The 14,192-nt window shown below is 29.4% G+C and overlaps 1 protein-coding gene across 1 annotated transcript; it reads right to left on the bottom strand.

Moving 5' to 3' along the window:
- Nucleotides 1-4,667: 4,667 nt before the first annotated feature.
- Nucleotides 4,668-6,188, bottom strand: LOC126841370 (uncharacterized). Its single transcript, XM_050577810.1, has 4 exons — nucleotides 6,057-6,188; nucleotides 5,606-5,641; nucleotides 5,330-5,495; nucleotides 4,668-4,856 (listed from the first exon to the last, which is right to left on the bottom strand). Exons 1-4 carry the CDS (start codon nucleotides 6,150-6,152, stop codon nucleotides 4,711-4,713), a joined length of 444 nt encoding a protein of 147 aa, XP_050433767.1. The 5' UTR covers nucleotides 6,153-6,188; the 3' UTR covers nucleotides 4,668-4,710.
- Between the last annotated feature and the right edge of the window lie 8,004 nt (nucleotides 6,189-14,192).

The following is a 14,192-nucleotide window of genomic DNA, read 5'->3' as shown; positions in this document are numbered from 1 at the left end:
AATATTTTTGCTTAAAATGTTGATACTATGGACTTTTTTGCATATTAATATGAATAATAAAACTAAATATTGTTCGTGTATTGACGTAATACGATCGAATAATGGGTTTATTTATTCAAAGATCTATCTATGCTAACATATTTTCGACTAAAAATACAGCATGATTTCTGATCAAAAACACAGTGTTGGTTTTTTAGGCACAAATATAATAACCTGAACAACGCCATCCAATGACGCACGACCAATACAAACATTTTATATTGTAGTATTATTTTGTTGTAAATTATAATGTAAATCATTTAAACACACTGTGCTGTTTTGTTGCTTACTTGCAAAGCATGTGTTTATGAAGTCTGTATATTATACAAGGTAAATCTTTTAGCGCCCTACACTACTTTACTCAAAAACTTGATTTTTAAAAAAAAGTATTTTTACTCGTACCCATATGATCTGGAATACTTAGGATTAATTGAGAAATAAATGCTATTCCACCTGCCACATCAGGAATTAAGTGCTAGACACCAACTCGTCAATGAATGAAAATACATTTTTTAAAATCCGATTACGACCGAACTATAGCAAAAACTAATAATCTAAACATTACAAATCCTTTCTGATAGCTGAACTGAGTTTGAGTTTGTAAAAAAAAATTTAGGAACTCGTTAAAGTTAAATTAGGTATTTTGGGACGACACGAAGAGTTCTTTCCAGGAACAATATTGTTTTATATTGGCGCAACTTAACTTTGACATGATTCTAATTAAGTTTTATTTTACAATACCAAAGGTGTTAAGCCTCAGCCATCAGAATGTTTTACCCTTATATTAACTATAGTTTTAGTTGGACCAACTTTGTATTTTTGGAAAAGTTATTTAATTACCTAAAATTATAGGTATCACAAACTACATCTTATGCCCAATATGATTAGTGATATGAACGGGTTTCTTTGTAGGAAACTTATTCATCAATGATTTTCTGATTTAAAGCTCTGTATATTAATAAATTTATCATTTTGACTTATTTGGTCCTACTAATATCAGGGATATTTGAAATATTGGACAATTTTTTCATACAACGCTAACCAAAATTATTTTTTGGTTTATTGTTCACTTGGCAGTAGTTTTCGAAAAATTATTTGAATTATTTAATCGTATTATTTATTTAAATAGTTGTATTTTTTGAAGTATCGATGAGTAAAAATATTTTGTTTCTTGATAAAAACAACGTTTCTCTAAACCTTTTATTATTAAATTATAGTAATATTTACATGTACGAATAAAAATATTTCGTATTCACTATAAATTTTACTGATTTATCAATTTATACATATTATGCATATATGACTTATATACTATTTTGAAAAAAATCAGAATAATTTTATCTAATGTATGCTTTAAAAAACTACGGTAAGATAATATATAAATTATAGAGTTATCATTAATAATATAACGACTTTATAGCCTATACTTATTGGACTTATATCAAAAAATGTTTAACAGATCTAAGAATTCCAAACGAGCATGCGTCGAAAAAGCAGTGGATGCGACACGGATGATTTTCTGATTTAAAGCTCTGTATGATAATGTAGTTAACATTTTGACTTATTTGGTACTACTAATATAACAGGAATATTTGAAATATTGGACAATTTTTTCATACAACGCTAACCAAAATTATTTTTTGCTAACGAAATATTTTATCTGCCTCTGGTGTTTGTTACAAACATGAACGTTCTGTTTTTTACAAATAACATTGCCTTTGCGTCATACTTTAATAAAACTGTTTCTATATAGTTTGTAGAACGTTTGTTAAAGAATATATATTATATCCATTTAGGTTTTATTCGAAACATCATAGTTTCTAAAATACATAATTGTCAATGGTTTTAAAAAGGATCAACTTTGCTGAAACAATATTATTTTATATTGGCGTAACTTAACTTTGACATGTTTTTAATTGAGTCAAATGTATCTATACCTAATAGTTAATACCGGGGTATAAAAATAGATTACCAATATTTTAATAATCAAGTAATAACATCAATTTTGGTAGATACCCGTGAAGGCTTGTTTTTAATTGGTTTAATAAATGTAAATTAATATATGCGTACATTATAAAATGTAAGAGCTATTCAAATTTTGGCAAAAAAAAAGAATTGTCTCAGGCTTATAGCCTAAAAAATAAATCAAAAATACAATAGCTTGAAATGTTTATGTAGCGTTATCTTTTGTCTTTGTATTCTTAACTATGAAAAAAATATATATTTAAATAATTTTCTAAACATGGCTGCTAGAAACTTCATACCGTCATTTGTTTTTGTAAATTATAATATGAACCATCGAAACACATTTTGTTAACTTATTTGCTCATTTTTGTACAATTTTAAAGAATATATTCTTCGTTCTTCGCTGTATGTTTTACCGTGATAATGATATATTTACTTGTTTTGTTTTGTTTCGTTGTTTATTTTGGTTACGAAGTAAAATGAAAAAATATTATCCTTGACGCGAAAATATTGATTTTACATTGATATTTTTGATTATTCGCCCTATCTGTTTGTACTATACGTGGAGACCTTAACTTTTGATCAAATAAGTTATGTGATAGGTATATTAAAGGGTTACAAGTTTATAACAGTTCACTCCTTCACCCTTGAAATTGAGTGGGGAAAAAAGAGAATTAAAGATTATTCCACTTGGACTTGTTAACACTGGACTTGCATTTCCAGAGAAATTGTCAATTCGAGCATTCAATAGCTGATATGCCTACCCTTTCTAAAAATAGCCTCAAACCTAAATTAAACCAATCCCCTCTTCAGGAAGTGGGATTTTTTTTTAAATTTAACCACAATTTTAGGGCTTACCAAAATGTTGCCAATATGGATGGTATTAAAAACATTTATATATAATATTGTACAGTATATTTGCTGTTTTAATTTGTGATTATTACGTATGACGACTATTTAATCGTCTTGGTTTAACCAACGCTAGAAAATTCTAGTAATATTCAAAGAAAACGATAATGCATAACTCACAATGTTAGTAATTTTTAAAAATTACTAAGAAGTTAGAAACATGATTTTAAACTTTCACACGTGTAGATTTTACTGCCAAACGAATAAAATAAAATTATTGTTTTGAAAATTATGTATTTTTTTAATTAATTTAATTAATTTACTCTTAAAAACGAATTTAATATATATATATATATATATATACATTTTTTTTTAAATTAATATTTAGAAAAATTATTCATTTGGTACACATACAGTACAATTAGCATTAGTGCCAAAGAGAATGAAAAAATATAAGGTTATATTCTGACTTCTTTTCATCACTATGCCTTGCTGTTATTTGGCGATTATCTCATACTTGTAGAGTATATTATTAAGTGTTGACTTGTAGACAGAAAAAAATATTATGAGTACAGTTAAAAGTACCTTAGTAAGTTTAAAACAAAAAGGGTTAAATTTGTTGATTGTTTATATTTTTAAATTTTGTTGTAGATATTAACACATCGTAATATTACACTTAGCTGCCAAATTTTCTCTGGAAGGGGTGAATCTTTACACTATTTTGTTTTATAGGTAAAGTTTCCAGATTTTAGGTCTGAAAAGTAGACCAAGGGTAGAGTTTCTTGAATCTACTTTAAAGAAAATATCATAAAACATCGATATTAGTGTAAAATGTACCTATGTATATACAACGTAACTGATGTACAAACTTTATAAACATAAGCAGAGAAAGTAAGCAACAAAATGTGTTTTAATGATTTATGTCATAAATCACAAAAAGAAAAAAAAACACTACGATACCAAATATTTTTTATCGGCCGTGCGTCATTGTGAGGGATTCTTCTGAACTATTATAGTAGGGCCATTAATCCTTAACTATTGGGATCTGATCTAGGTGTTAGTATAATAATATTAAAGTAATAATACTAAAATCGATGACTAATTAAAGTGTTCACAATCAATAGTTATAGATTTTTAGTTATTTTAGACACACATATTTTTTTGGTTACATTTGTTTATCGAAGAATATACAAAACACTTAGTCACACGTTTATAGGTCTTTGTGATACTATTACAGGGTTTTCAAATTTTCATGGTTCACCTTATTTATGGTCTTCCTTGTTTTTTATCACTTACATCTTATCAGCTGATAACGCTTCTCACTTGTAGCCAATTTGGTTCACCTTTCTGACACCAGAGCATGTCACTAATGGGAGGAGAGGGTACAGGGACCCACTTGATACTACAAGAATATACTGATTTCTTAGAATCAATTCGATGTTATTTATTAAGATTTTTTTCTTACAGAATAGGAAATTTATTATTAATTTGTCTATAGTCAATAATAGTGGTATTTTAATTTGTTTTATAATTGCTAAGACAATGATGTCTGTATTTTTTTTATACAAGCTACTAATTAAAGGATAGTCTTGAACTCCTATCCTTGATATCCTTTCGCGTGCTTTCTTATTATTCCAGATGTTACACATTTTTGGAATGATCACCGAAAGTCTAGAACTACAGCTATTAACAGCCATATTATGCAAGTACCTAAAACTTTCCACTCTACTCATTACTCTTGTTAGGCGTAATACTCAAATAAATAAATACATTTCATCAGTTTAATATTTTAAATATATTTTATAATATTCCGTTGAAGGTTTGAATGTAATATTTATAAACATTGCAAGCAGCAGACTAATCTATAATTATTACTACTTCAGTGTTACAATTCAGTGTTTCATTTAGCATCAATGGCTCGGTAAATTCATTTACTGTATTAAATTTAGAAAGTTTAGTTGCACTTCTTATTAAATGTATAAATTCTCCTAGTGATATTTGGCCTAAAAAAAAACATTTTTCTTCAGTTAAAAAAAATATTATTAATTTATATATGTATTTTTAGAATGATAAGAGCAGTTGCAAACTGGCTTCTGCACAACAGCCCAGAAAAATGTTGTATGCGACGAAGTTTTACAAAAACGTTGCCTTTTTTATTAACATTTTATTAAAAGATAACTCCTTAATACAAGCAGGATGAAGTGAAGTATTATTTTTATCTGTTAGAAATATGTTTAATATATAAAAAAAGGTGAGCTTTTATCCCCTTTCCATCTCTCCTCAATCTAACCCACCACCTAATAAATAGTCTGATGATCTACTGCATAAAGTTAGACTGGTAAATGTAATCCAATTTACGTATCTAACTACAGCTGCATTTTACATAGTTATGTTTTACTCTAGAAAATGTTGCACATAACGTCCACTAGAAACTAAGAAAACATTTAATTATAAGTTAATTATAGTTATTGCTTACCAGTCAAATTGTTAAGGGAACCGCTCACACGGCAATTGTTTAATACATATTCACTCATTTCAGAATCGTTCAAGTAGTCACGAAACATTACCAGATTAATAGTACTGTAATCATAATATGGTAGTTCATTTTTGCTTAAAATGTTTACAAAAATTCTACGCATAAGCTGAAATTTAATTTTATTAATTACTTTATTAGTTAATTAATCACTAATTAACTATACTACTTGACCAATATATTAGTATTAAGTATTTATTATTGTTATAAAAAAACTACCTCGTTCTCAAGGTCCGCGGTTGAAATTGTCATATCCTAAAATGTAATTATACTAATATTATTACAATTTGTTACATAAGTAACTGCTTACACATTTTAAATGCATTTATAACCAGAGAACAATATACATTAGTCTAGTACAACAGTCATCGAAAACGCATCGTCTGATACACCTAGACATCGGCATTGTTTCAATAAATGTTTATTTGAATACGCTCACAAACGCAAAAAAAAATAATTCCAATATTTATTCATTCTATTAAACATGATTAAATTACATTTTTTCCCTTTACAAATTTTTGGATCATTAATAATTAATAATTTTATTTGTGTCAAAAGTTAATTTGTTGATTTTGAATAATTTATAAAGCACCATACCCATTAATCTATGAAAAAAAAAAATATTGTAAAGGACATTACAAAAGTAATATTTTGACCAATATAAGCTTACCGTTATGTCGGTGTCGCTCCTTTCGCCTGTTTCTGGTCCCACTACATTGGCAATCAAAACAGAGGCTATTAAGAAAAAAGTAAGTTTGAAATACATTATTTTTGTAGTTTATCTACTATACGTTTAACTATAACTCAGAAAAAAAACGAATAATCCGTCCTCTCTACAATTCTCCGTTTTATAGGGAATTAAAACCCCTAATGTAAATAATACAATATATATTTGCAAAATATTTTTGCTTAAAATGTTGATACTATGGACTTTTGTGCATATTAATATGAATAATAAAACTAAATATTGTTCGTGTATTGACGTAATACGATCGAATAATGGGTTTAATTATTCAAAGATCTATCTATGCTAACATATTTTCGACTAAAAATACAGCATGATTTCTGATCAAAAACACAGTGTTGGTTTTTTAGGCACAAATATAATAACCTGAACAACGCCATCCAATGACGCACGACCAATACAAACATTTTATATTGTAGTATTATTTTGTTGTAAATTATAATGTAAATCATTTAAACACACTGTGCTGTTTTGTTGCTTACTTGCAAAGCATGTGTTTATGAAGTCTGTATATTATACAAGGTAAATCTTTTAGCGCCCTACACTACTTTACTCAAAAACTTGATTTTTAAAAAAAAGTATTTTTACTCGTACCCATATGATCTGGAATACTTAGGATTAATTGAGAAATAAATGCTATTCCACCTGCCACATCAGGAATTAAGTGCTAGACACCAACTCGTCAATGAATGAAAATACATTTTTTAAAATCCGATTACGACCGAACTATAGCAAAAACTAATAATCTAAACATTACAAAACCTTTCTGATAGCTTAACTGAGTTTGAGTTTGTAAAAAAAAATTTTAAGAACTCGTTAAAGTTAAATTAGGTATTTTGGGACGACACGAAGAGTTCTTTCCAGGAACAATATTGTTTTATATTGGCGCAACTTAACTTTGACATGATTCTAATTAAGTTTTATTTTACAATACCAAAGGTGTTAAGCCTCAGCCATCAGAATGTTTTACCCTTATATTAACTATAGTTTTAGTTAGACCAACTTTGAATTTTTGGAAAAGTTATTTAATTACCTAAAATTATAGGTATCACAAACTACATCTTATGCCCAATATGATTAGTGATATGAACGGGTTTCTTTGTAGGAAACTTATTCATCAATGATTTTCTGATTTAAAGCTCTGTATATTAATAAATTTATCATTTTGACTTATTTGGTCATAATAATATCAGGGATATTTGAAATATTAGACAATTTTTTCATACAACGCTAACCAAAATTGGTTTTTCCTAGCGAAATATTTTATCCGCCTCTGGTATTTATTAGAAACATAAACGTTCTGTTTTTTACAAACAACATTTTCTTTGCGTCATTTTTTAATAAAACTGTTTCTATATAGTTTGAATAACATTTGTTAAATTATTAACATAATAGTTTCCAAATTACTTAATTGGTTATGTTTTTAAAAAGGAAAACTAAAAATTACAAATGACGGTATCAATTTTCTAGCTACATAGTTTTTTGTCCATTTCAAAGAGCGAAGGAGTAAATTATTTTTAATTCATTCTCCCCAAGTACCCAAAAGCGCTGTTGTAGTAGATCACGTTTTGTGACTAATCAAAAAAACGTTTCTAAAATGTGGACAGTGCAAACAAACTCCACAAATTGTTAAACGGTTTTTTTTTTTAATGTTTATATTACTAAGCAAAACGAATATAGAGGTATTGTTTTGTATGTACACCACAGCACAAACCATAAAAACACATTTTGATATTGATTTAATGCTTATATGCGTGGTTAAGACGGTATACACGTTTTACAATGACTTTGAAAGTTGTTTTCTTGTTTCGTTCTATATTTTTGATACACAGTAAAATGAAAAAAATATTTTCCTTGATGCTAAGATATCTTGATACAATGATGTTTTTGATTTTTCATCGTATCAGATGGCACTACCATATATCTGATGTACCCTAACTATCGACCATATAATTTATGCAATTGGTATTTTTAAGGGTCACGAGTTAAGTCAAAAGCTCACTCCTTCGCGCTTTTAAAATAGAAAAAAAAACGTGTAGCTCGATATTTCATACTGTCATATTTTGTTATTGTAAATCATAATATGAATCATCGAAGCACATTTTGTTCGTTAACTCACTTGCTCATTTCAGAATAGTTTTATAGAACCTATATATTGGCTATCCTTAATACCATACAAGTTTCTAAAGTTATGAGTAAATGTCTTGGTTTAACCAATAGCAGACAATTTTAGTTAACTCCAAACAGTTATTATACCCTAGAATTCTTACCCCGGTATTACTTATAAGCATTTTATTTGATAAAACTGTGATATAAAGTAATTTTACATGATGTACATACACATGGTTCAACAACCCTAGTTAAATTTCTAAACATGTGTTCCGTTTATAAACTGTTAAGTTCAACTGTTTGTCGTTTTCGACATTGGTTTCTTACAATGTGATACCTACTGTATTTTCGTTTTCAACTTTATATTCCTAGGTTCCCTAGAAGTGCTACTTTAACTTGATAATCATTACAACTTATCATCAACACTTACTTCATATACTATCTAGTATAAAAAATATATAATATAAATAAATTTAAACTAGCATCTATTTAAATATTACACACCACACTGGGTGTTCATCTCTCACTGAAATTTTCAGATTTAGATGTTGTTTGTGATAAAATAAATGTCCTAGGGCCAGCCAATGCCTTGGCACGATCAAGAAACACAATTATTCAGACACCTACAGATGTTCAGGTAGGCAACTTAATTGACACGCTTGGCAGGCGAGGCATTTGCAAAGGACCCAAGAGCTTATGGCGATGTGAGGATACAAATTATCTATATGCACGGAAATACTTCTTTTCGTTCTTGTAAGGAAGAAGTTATCGGACTTTCTTTGAGGTCGGGAAGCTTGTGGCCCTACACAAACTAAACTTGTTGCTACGGTCGTAGTGGATTATGTAACACCGACGAACAAACAACAGCATAAGAAAACATTATATATAAATTAGATTAAAAGTTATGGCAGTTGATCATCCATCACACAGCAGCCATACATGCTCATGCGCTAAATTCTAATTCTAAAAACTATCAACAAAACCATAAACTTCGGTATTAATACTTTATTTCATTGGGAGAGGTCTACTCTTTGTCGAAACATAAAATAAAATATTGGTAAATTGACGACTAAAGGAAGAGCATTAAACATTAAGGAAATTTAGGTCCTTTTTGTATCACTTCTAACCCCGAAAAAACAAATTATACCCTATAATCTGTTAAGTATTAAAACGTCATTCCGACAAACACACAGTGTTGTATAGATTATATATATATATATATATATATAATATATATATATTTTTTTTTTAATAAGCAGAACTTATGTGGTGAGAGCGGCGACATCTGTTTTGCAGAGTTGTGGGGAATTCGTTTGAAGAGGAATATCTTATATAACTATGAGTTGTACCACATACCTAACCCTACCGCGTGGCAGTCAAATACTAAGAAAGTATCGTTATCCTTTTTTCCGAGAACGGGTGGAATTTTATACTTCGCTTTTATGAGAACCGTTTTTTAAGTTCAAGGTCTAAAAATTTGATTAAAGATACGCGTGGGGCGTGTACGTGTAAAACATAAAACGAATTTCAACTAAAGTCTAAACATGGTATTTTATTATTAATTATTTTACATAATATTATTATGTTATTCGTTTCTTAAAAAACAATAAGAGTCGAAAATTATAGCTATACTATATATTTATTTATCTATTTTTTTATTAAAAAAAACCCCGAATCAAGCCGAAAAGATAAATCATTTTTGCAATTTAAATTAGATTAACTCAGTAAAACCGGATTTTCAAATTCCCCATCACTGCCATGTAATGCCGAGTACTCAAAAATTACTAAATACCATAATTTTTTTTTATGTTATAAAAATTCATGTTTTTTTGAGTTTTGATAGGTTATCAAACTATTTGAAAAACTATATAGACCTGACCGATGCAAAGGTAGCCACCGAATCGAAGGCGTTTTAAGTACAACTATTCATGATTTTTTTTTTTTAATAGAGCTATTTTTTTAGTTTTTAGTACTATTACAACAGCTATCACATTACACATGCACATACATCGTAGTTGAAATTAATTTTCAGTAATTAGGTGGATATACACATTCAGGAGATAATTTGTATAAGATATTATATTACCAAAAATCTATTGCTTAACTCGTAATGAAATATAAAGAATTAAGATAACTAAGATTCTCAATTATATTAAGAAGATAAAAATATTAATTTTTCTTATTGTGTCCATGATTGGGATTTGGGCATCCCTTAGTAGTTTTGAGCACAACAAATTGTATTATTTTGTAATTTTTCAGTTGTCCCCTTTATAATATTTAGGTAATCACAATAATTATTTATCACTACTGTAATTTTAGATGGTATCAAGTAAGAGAAGTGAGAGAATGCTGAAAATATTATATATATATATATATATATATATACCTTTTGGCGCATTATGGCGTGTACATTGTCAACAGCTGTTAGCAGAAATTTAACCATCCACCGAAATGACTAATCCCGCGAAAATGCCATTTAATTAATACAGCGGAAACTCAACTGTTGGCGTATTACGTCGCCTCCCGGTTAAGACTTCGGGGTTTTCTTTAGGGTTCTCGGTCGGTTTAACGGGGGCTTAAAGCTTTGCGAATTGAATACATTGACCCGGTAAACTTAATAATAACAACACGAATAAATTAAATAAACGTCACATTGTTTCACATAATAATTAGCAACCAAGACAAATGCATAGTCAACTTCTCCACTTTACCCATACAGACTTTGGACTAGTCTATGCTCATCCTATACATATATGTGATCGGCCAGCAAAATCCTATCGGCATTATCTATTCATATTTTATTCACTTAATATATGTCTCTACTTACAGTATCTTATATCTTACTTCTTCATCAGTCTAGCTTCGCCCTCTAAAACCCACCACCTAAATAAACCATCTTTGCATTTGGATACTATATAGTAAATGTTTTGTTTTCTACTGACTTTTTTGCCGGCTGAGTAGAAATAAAAATATTATACTTAGGTACTCAATAACCAGTGGCGCTGGATGAAGTTAAAACAGACAGCTCGAATATAACCCACTCACCAAAGGCAATAATTTGGCTTGTCGCTAGTAAAAAATTAATTTCATTCTGAAATTTTGTATGTATGCGAACGGACACGCAAACTATCGACCGTTTTAAAATATATATTATTATATAATGTATCCCAAGTTTATTTATCTTGTAAAAATGTTGACCTGGTTGCACAGGAAGTCATTTAACCGACAAGATTTGTGGTCGCTGACAGCAGTTGACTTACCGCGAAATCGCCAAGGCCGTTAAACCTGAAATCTTCTAATACTGTGGGATTTTTGACGCTAAAATGAATAAATAGAGATTCTGTATGCTTATACATATTTTTTTTCACACAAATGAATTTATTAATCCAGTCCTGTTCCGTGATCAAAACGTAGCCGCGCTTCTAAAAGCGTCGACTGAAGAATAACGAAAATCTCCAAAATTCCTCAACAGCTACACAGGTACGCCTGTTTATAGCTAGTGTCACTGTGAGTCTTTTATTATTATTTATTGGTGCCAAATTCACCTTTTGGACTCCACGGACAACACTCTTGTGAGTAGGTGACATTCGGAACGTTCAAACACATTTGATAATTATTGTAATTGCTTTCGGTTCTATGAAGACTCGACTACAAAAGCTGTACTCGGTACTCAGAAGTGAAAACCGCCTGTCCCACCTTGCCGGATGTTGCCTCTAACGACATGATTCATCAGCAACAATAATGCCCGCCCGGGCTACGGTTGATTCCGAGAATACAGCTGTTAGAAACGCAAATGGGTTACGACATAATATATGCCGACCGAAATAATAATAATATATTAGTTTTGCCATAAACAGAGTCGGTCGACGAGTGCGCTTAATAAATTGTCAAGCCCACGTTGCCCAAAAATTTCGACCAACTCTAAAACGACTCTACCAACACACGTTTAGGTTATTGCAATTTACTGTCGAATTTTAAATTTAAATTTATAAAATTTACTATCCCCAAAAACCAAAAATGCACGGTCGCGATTTGAGAAGAATACATCCATCAGCTGTGCAAATTCTTATTCGAATAATAAATTTTTGAAATTATTCGAATAAAAAATTGTTATTTATGTATTATGGTTTTATATTAAATTAATACGAATTAATGATTAAAAACAGAATTGCTTAAATAAAACACTTACAAACGATTCAAATAATTTTTCATTCGAATAACAACTAGAATATAATTAATTAGATACCGTTTTATTGAATGGTGCACAACTCTGGACTAGATATCATCATAATAATATTATACCACATAATTTTGTTGTTCAACAGAATGCTCTATTATTATTTTGACTATCGTTTGTTGTAATTTGTTGTAAATATTATAAATCTCATGTAACCAGAGTTATGCATCATTTACATAAATTATATAAAATCATATTCAAATATATTAAACATTTTTTTTCAAATAACAGTTAATTCGAATAATTTGACAAAAAAATAATTCGAATAAGAATTTGCACAATTCTACATGACTTAATGTACATAATTTTTGAAGTGCACACCTAACCCCCCCCCCCCTCAAATTGTGCTTATGTTATAATACCAGCCGTATACGTAGTTGAGTGTACCGCCTTAGAAAAAGTATAGGACGATAAGCAACACACTTTGGAGATAAATTTAAGGCTAAATGTTTGTACCCACAACTTGAATGCAAACTATTCAAACAATAATTAAGTATGCAAAATCATTAAAATACCGCAATGTTAACGTATTCACAATAATTTACATATCATAATATTTGAATTTAGTTGCATACCTGAATTTCAAAAGCAAACAATACCTATAAGGTAAATATAGCCTTTGTCTCAGCTCCGTTTGTCGGAAAATAAGAACAATGCGTCTGATGAGATTTATGCAAATCTAATTATAAAATAAGTCTGTGCACTAACCGTTGTGGGTTGTTCAGCAAATGAACGTACTTCATTAAGCGGCAACAGCTTGAATAATTAACAGTACCTATTACAATATTTGATTAAATTAAGTTTTACAAATAAAATAACCTTCCTCGTTCTCCTGGACGGAAACAAATACTATGTCAAAGCTTATCGCAATAACTTTAAACTTTATTTTATTTTGTAATCACCACAAGCGTGTTCAGGTAAATATGCAAGTTTTATAATAATAAGTTGAACGATAAAGTGACTTTGGTAATGTTTTTTTGAATTTCAGATGTGTCGGATGTAGAATAATAATTATTGTAATTATTATGATGTCTAAGAACTTGAATTTCAACTCTTTGTATAGAATTTGACCGAATCAAATTTATTTATTTATCCTACAAGTTACCTGCTGAGAAACCGGCTGTTATAAATCATGTCACAACCAGCAATACCCATGCAAAACGTTGTATCTTATAATATATGTAGTTTTAGTGAAAAATTAACATTTCACAGTATCGCGGTAGTAATTATATGGTACCAAAACATGTACCGTTTATTTTGCAGCAGAGGCGTTGGTTTTTGTTATAGGTATACACGATATTATCTTAACGATTCTCTGAACTGAAAATCGCTACATTACTTCCGAGTACATCGTGATAATATAATAATAATAATTATATATTGGTAATTATAATAGTTCATGGTATTAAAAACGCGTTTTTTTTCTTATTACTTTTTGAATGCATTTTTAAGGAACTAATCGAGACGACATGACGCTTTGTGGTCCTGCCCAATAACAATTTGCAAGACCAAAGTAGTGATAAAGTAGACCACACTGTTTGTACTTTAATGTCACAGGTGAATTGGGTATCCGGGGGCTTAGATTTATGATAAAGTCATCGCTAGAAGACGCTATCTAATCGATAATAATGTTATTGAATGGTCGTTGAAACTGATTTTTTCGCACTCTTGCAAAGTTGGGGAAATGAGATATGCGATGAGTGTTCCATGTTGAA

This window comes from Adelges cooleyi, unplaced genomic scaffold (genome assembly GCF_023614345.1).
Source record: "Adelges cooleyi isolate 19-005CV unplaced genomic scaffold, UGA_ACOO_1.1 ACOO_flye_CR_arks_rails_tigmint_CR_PRNA_108, whole genome shotgun sequence".
Classification (NCBI taxonomy): Eukaryota; Metazoa; Arthropoda; class Insecta; order Hemiptera; family Adelgidae; genus Adelges; species Adelges cooleyi.
This window is presented reverse-complemented; position numbering and strand designations above follow the sequence as displayed.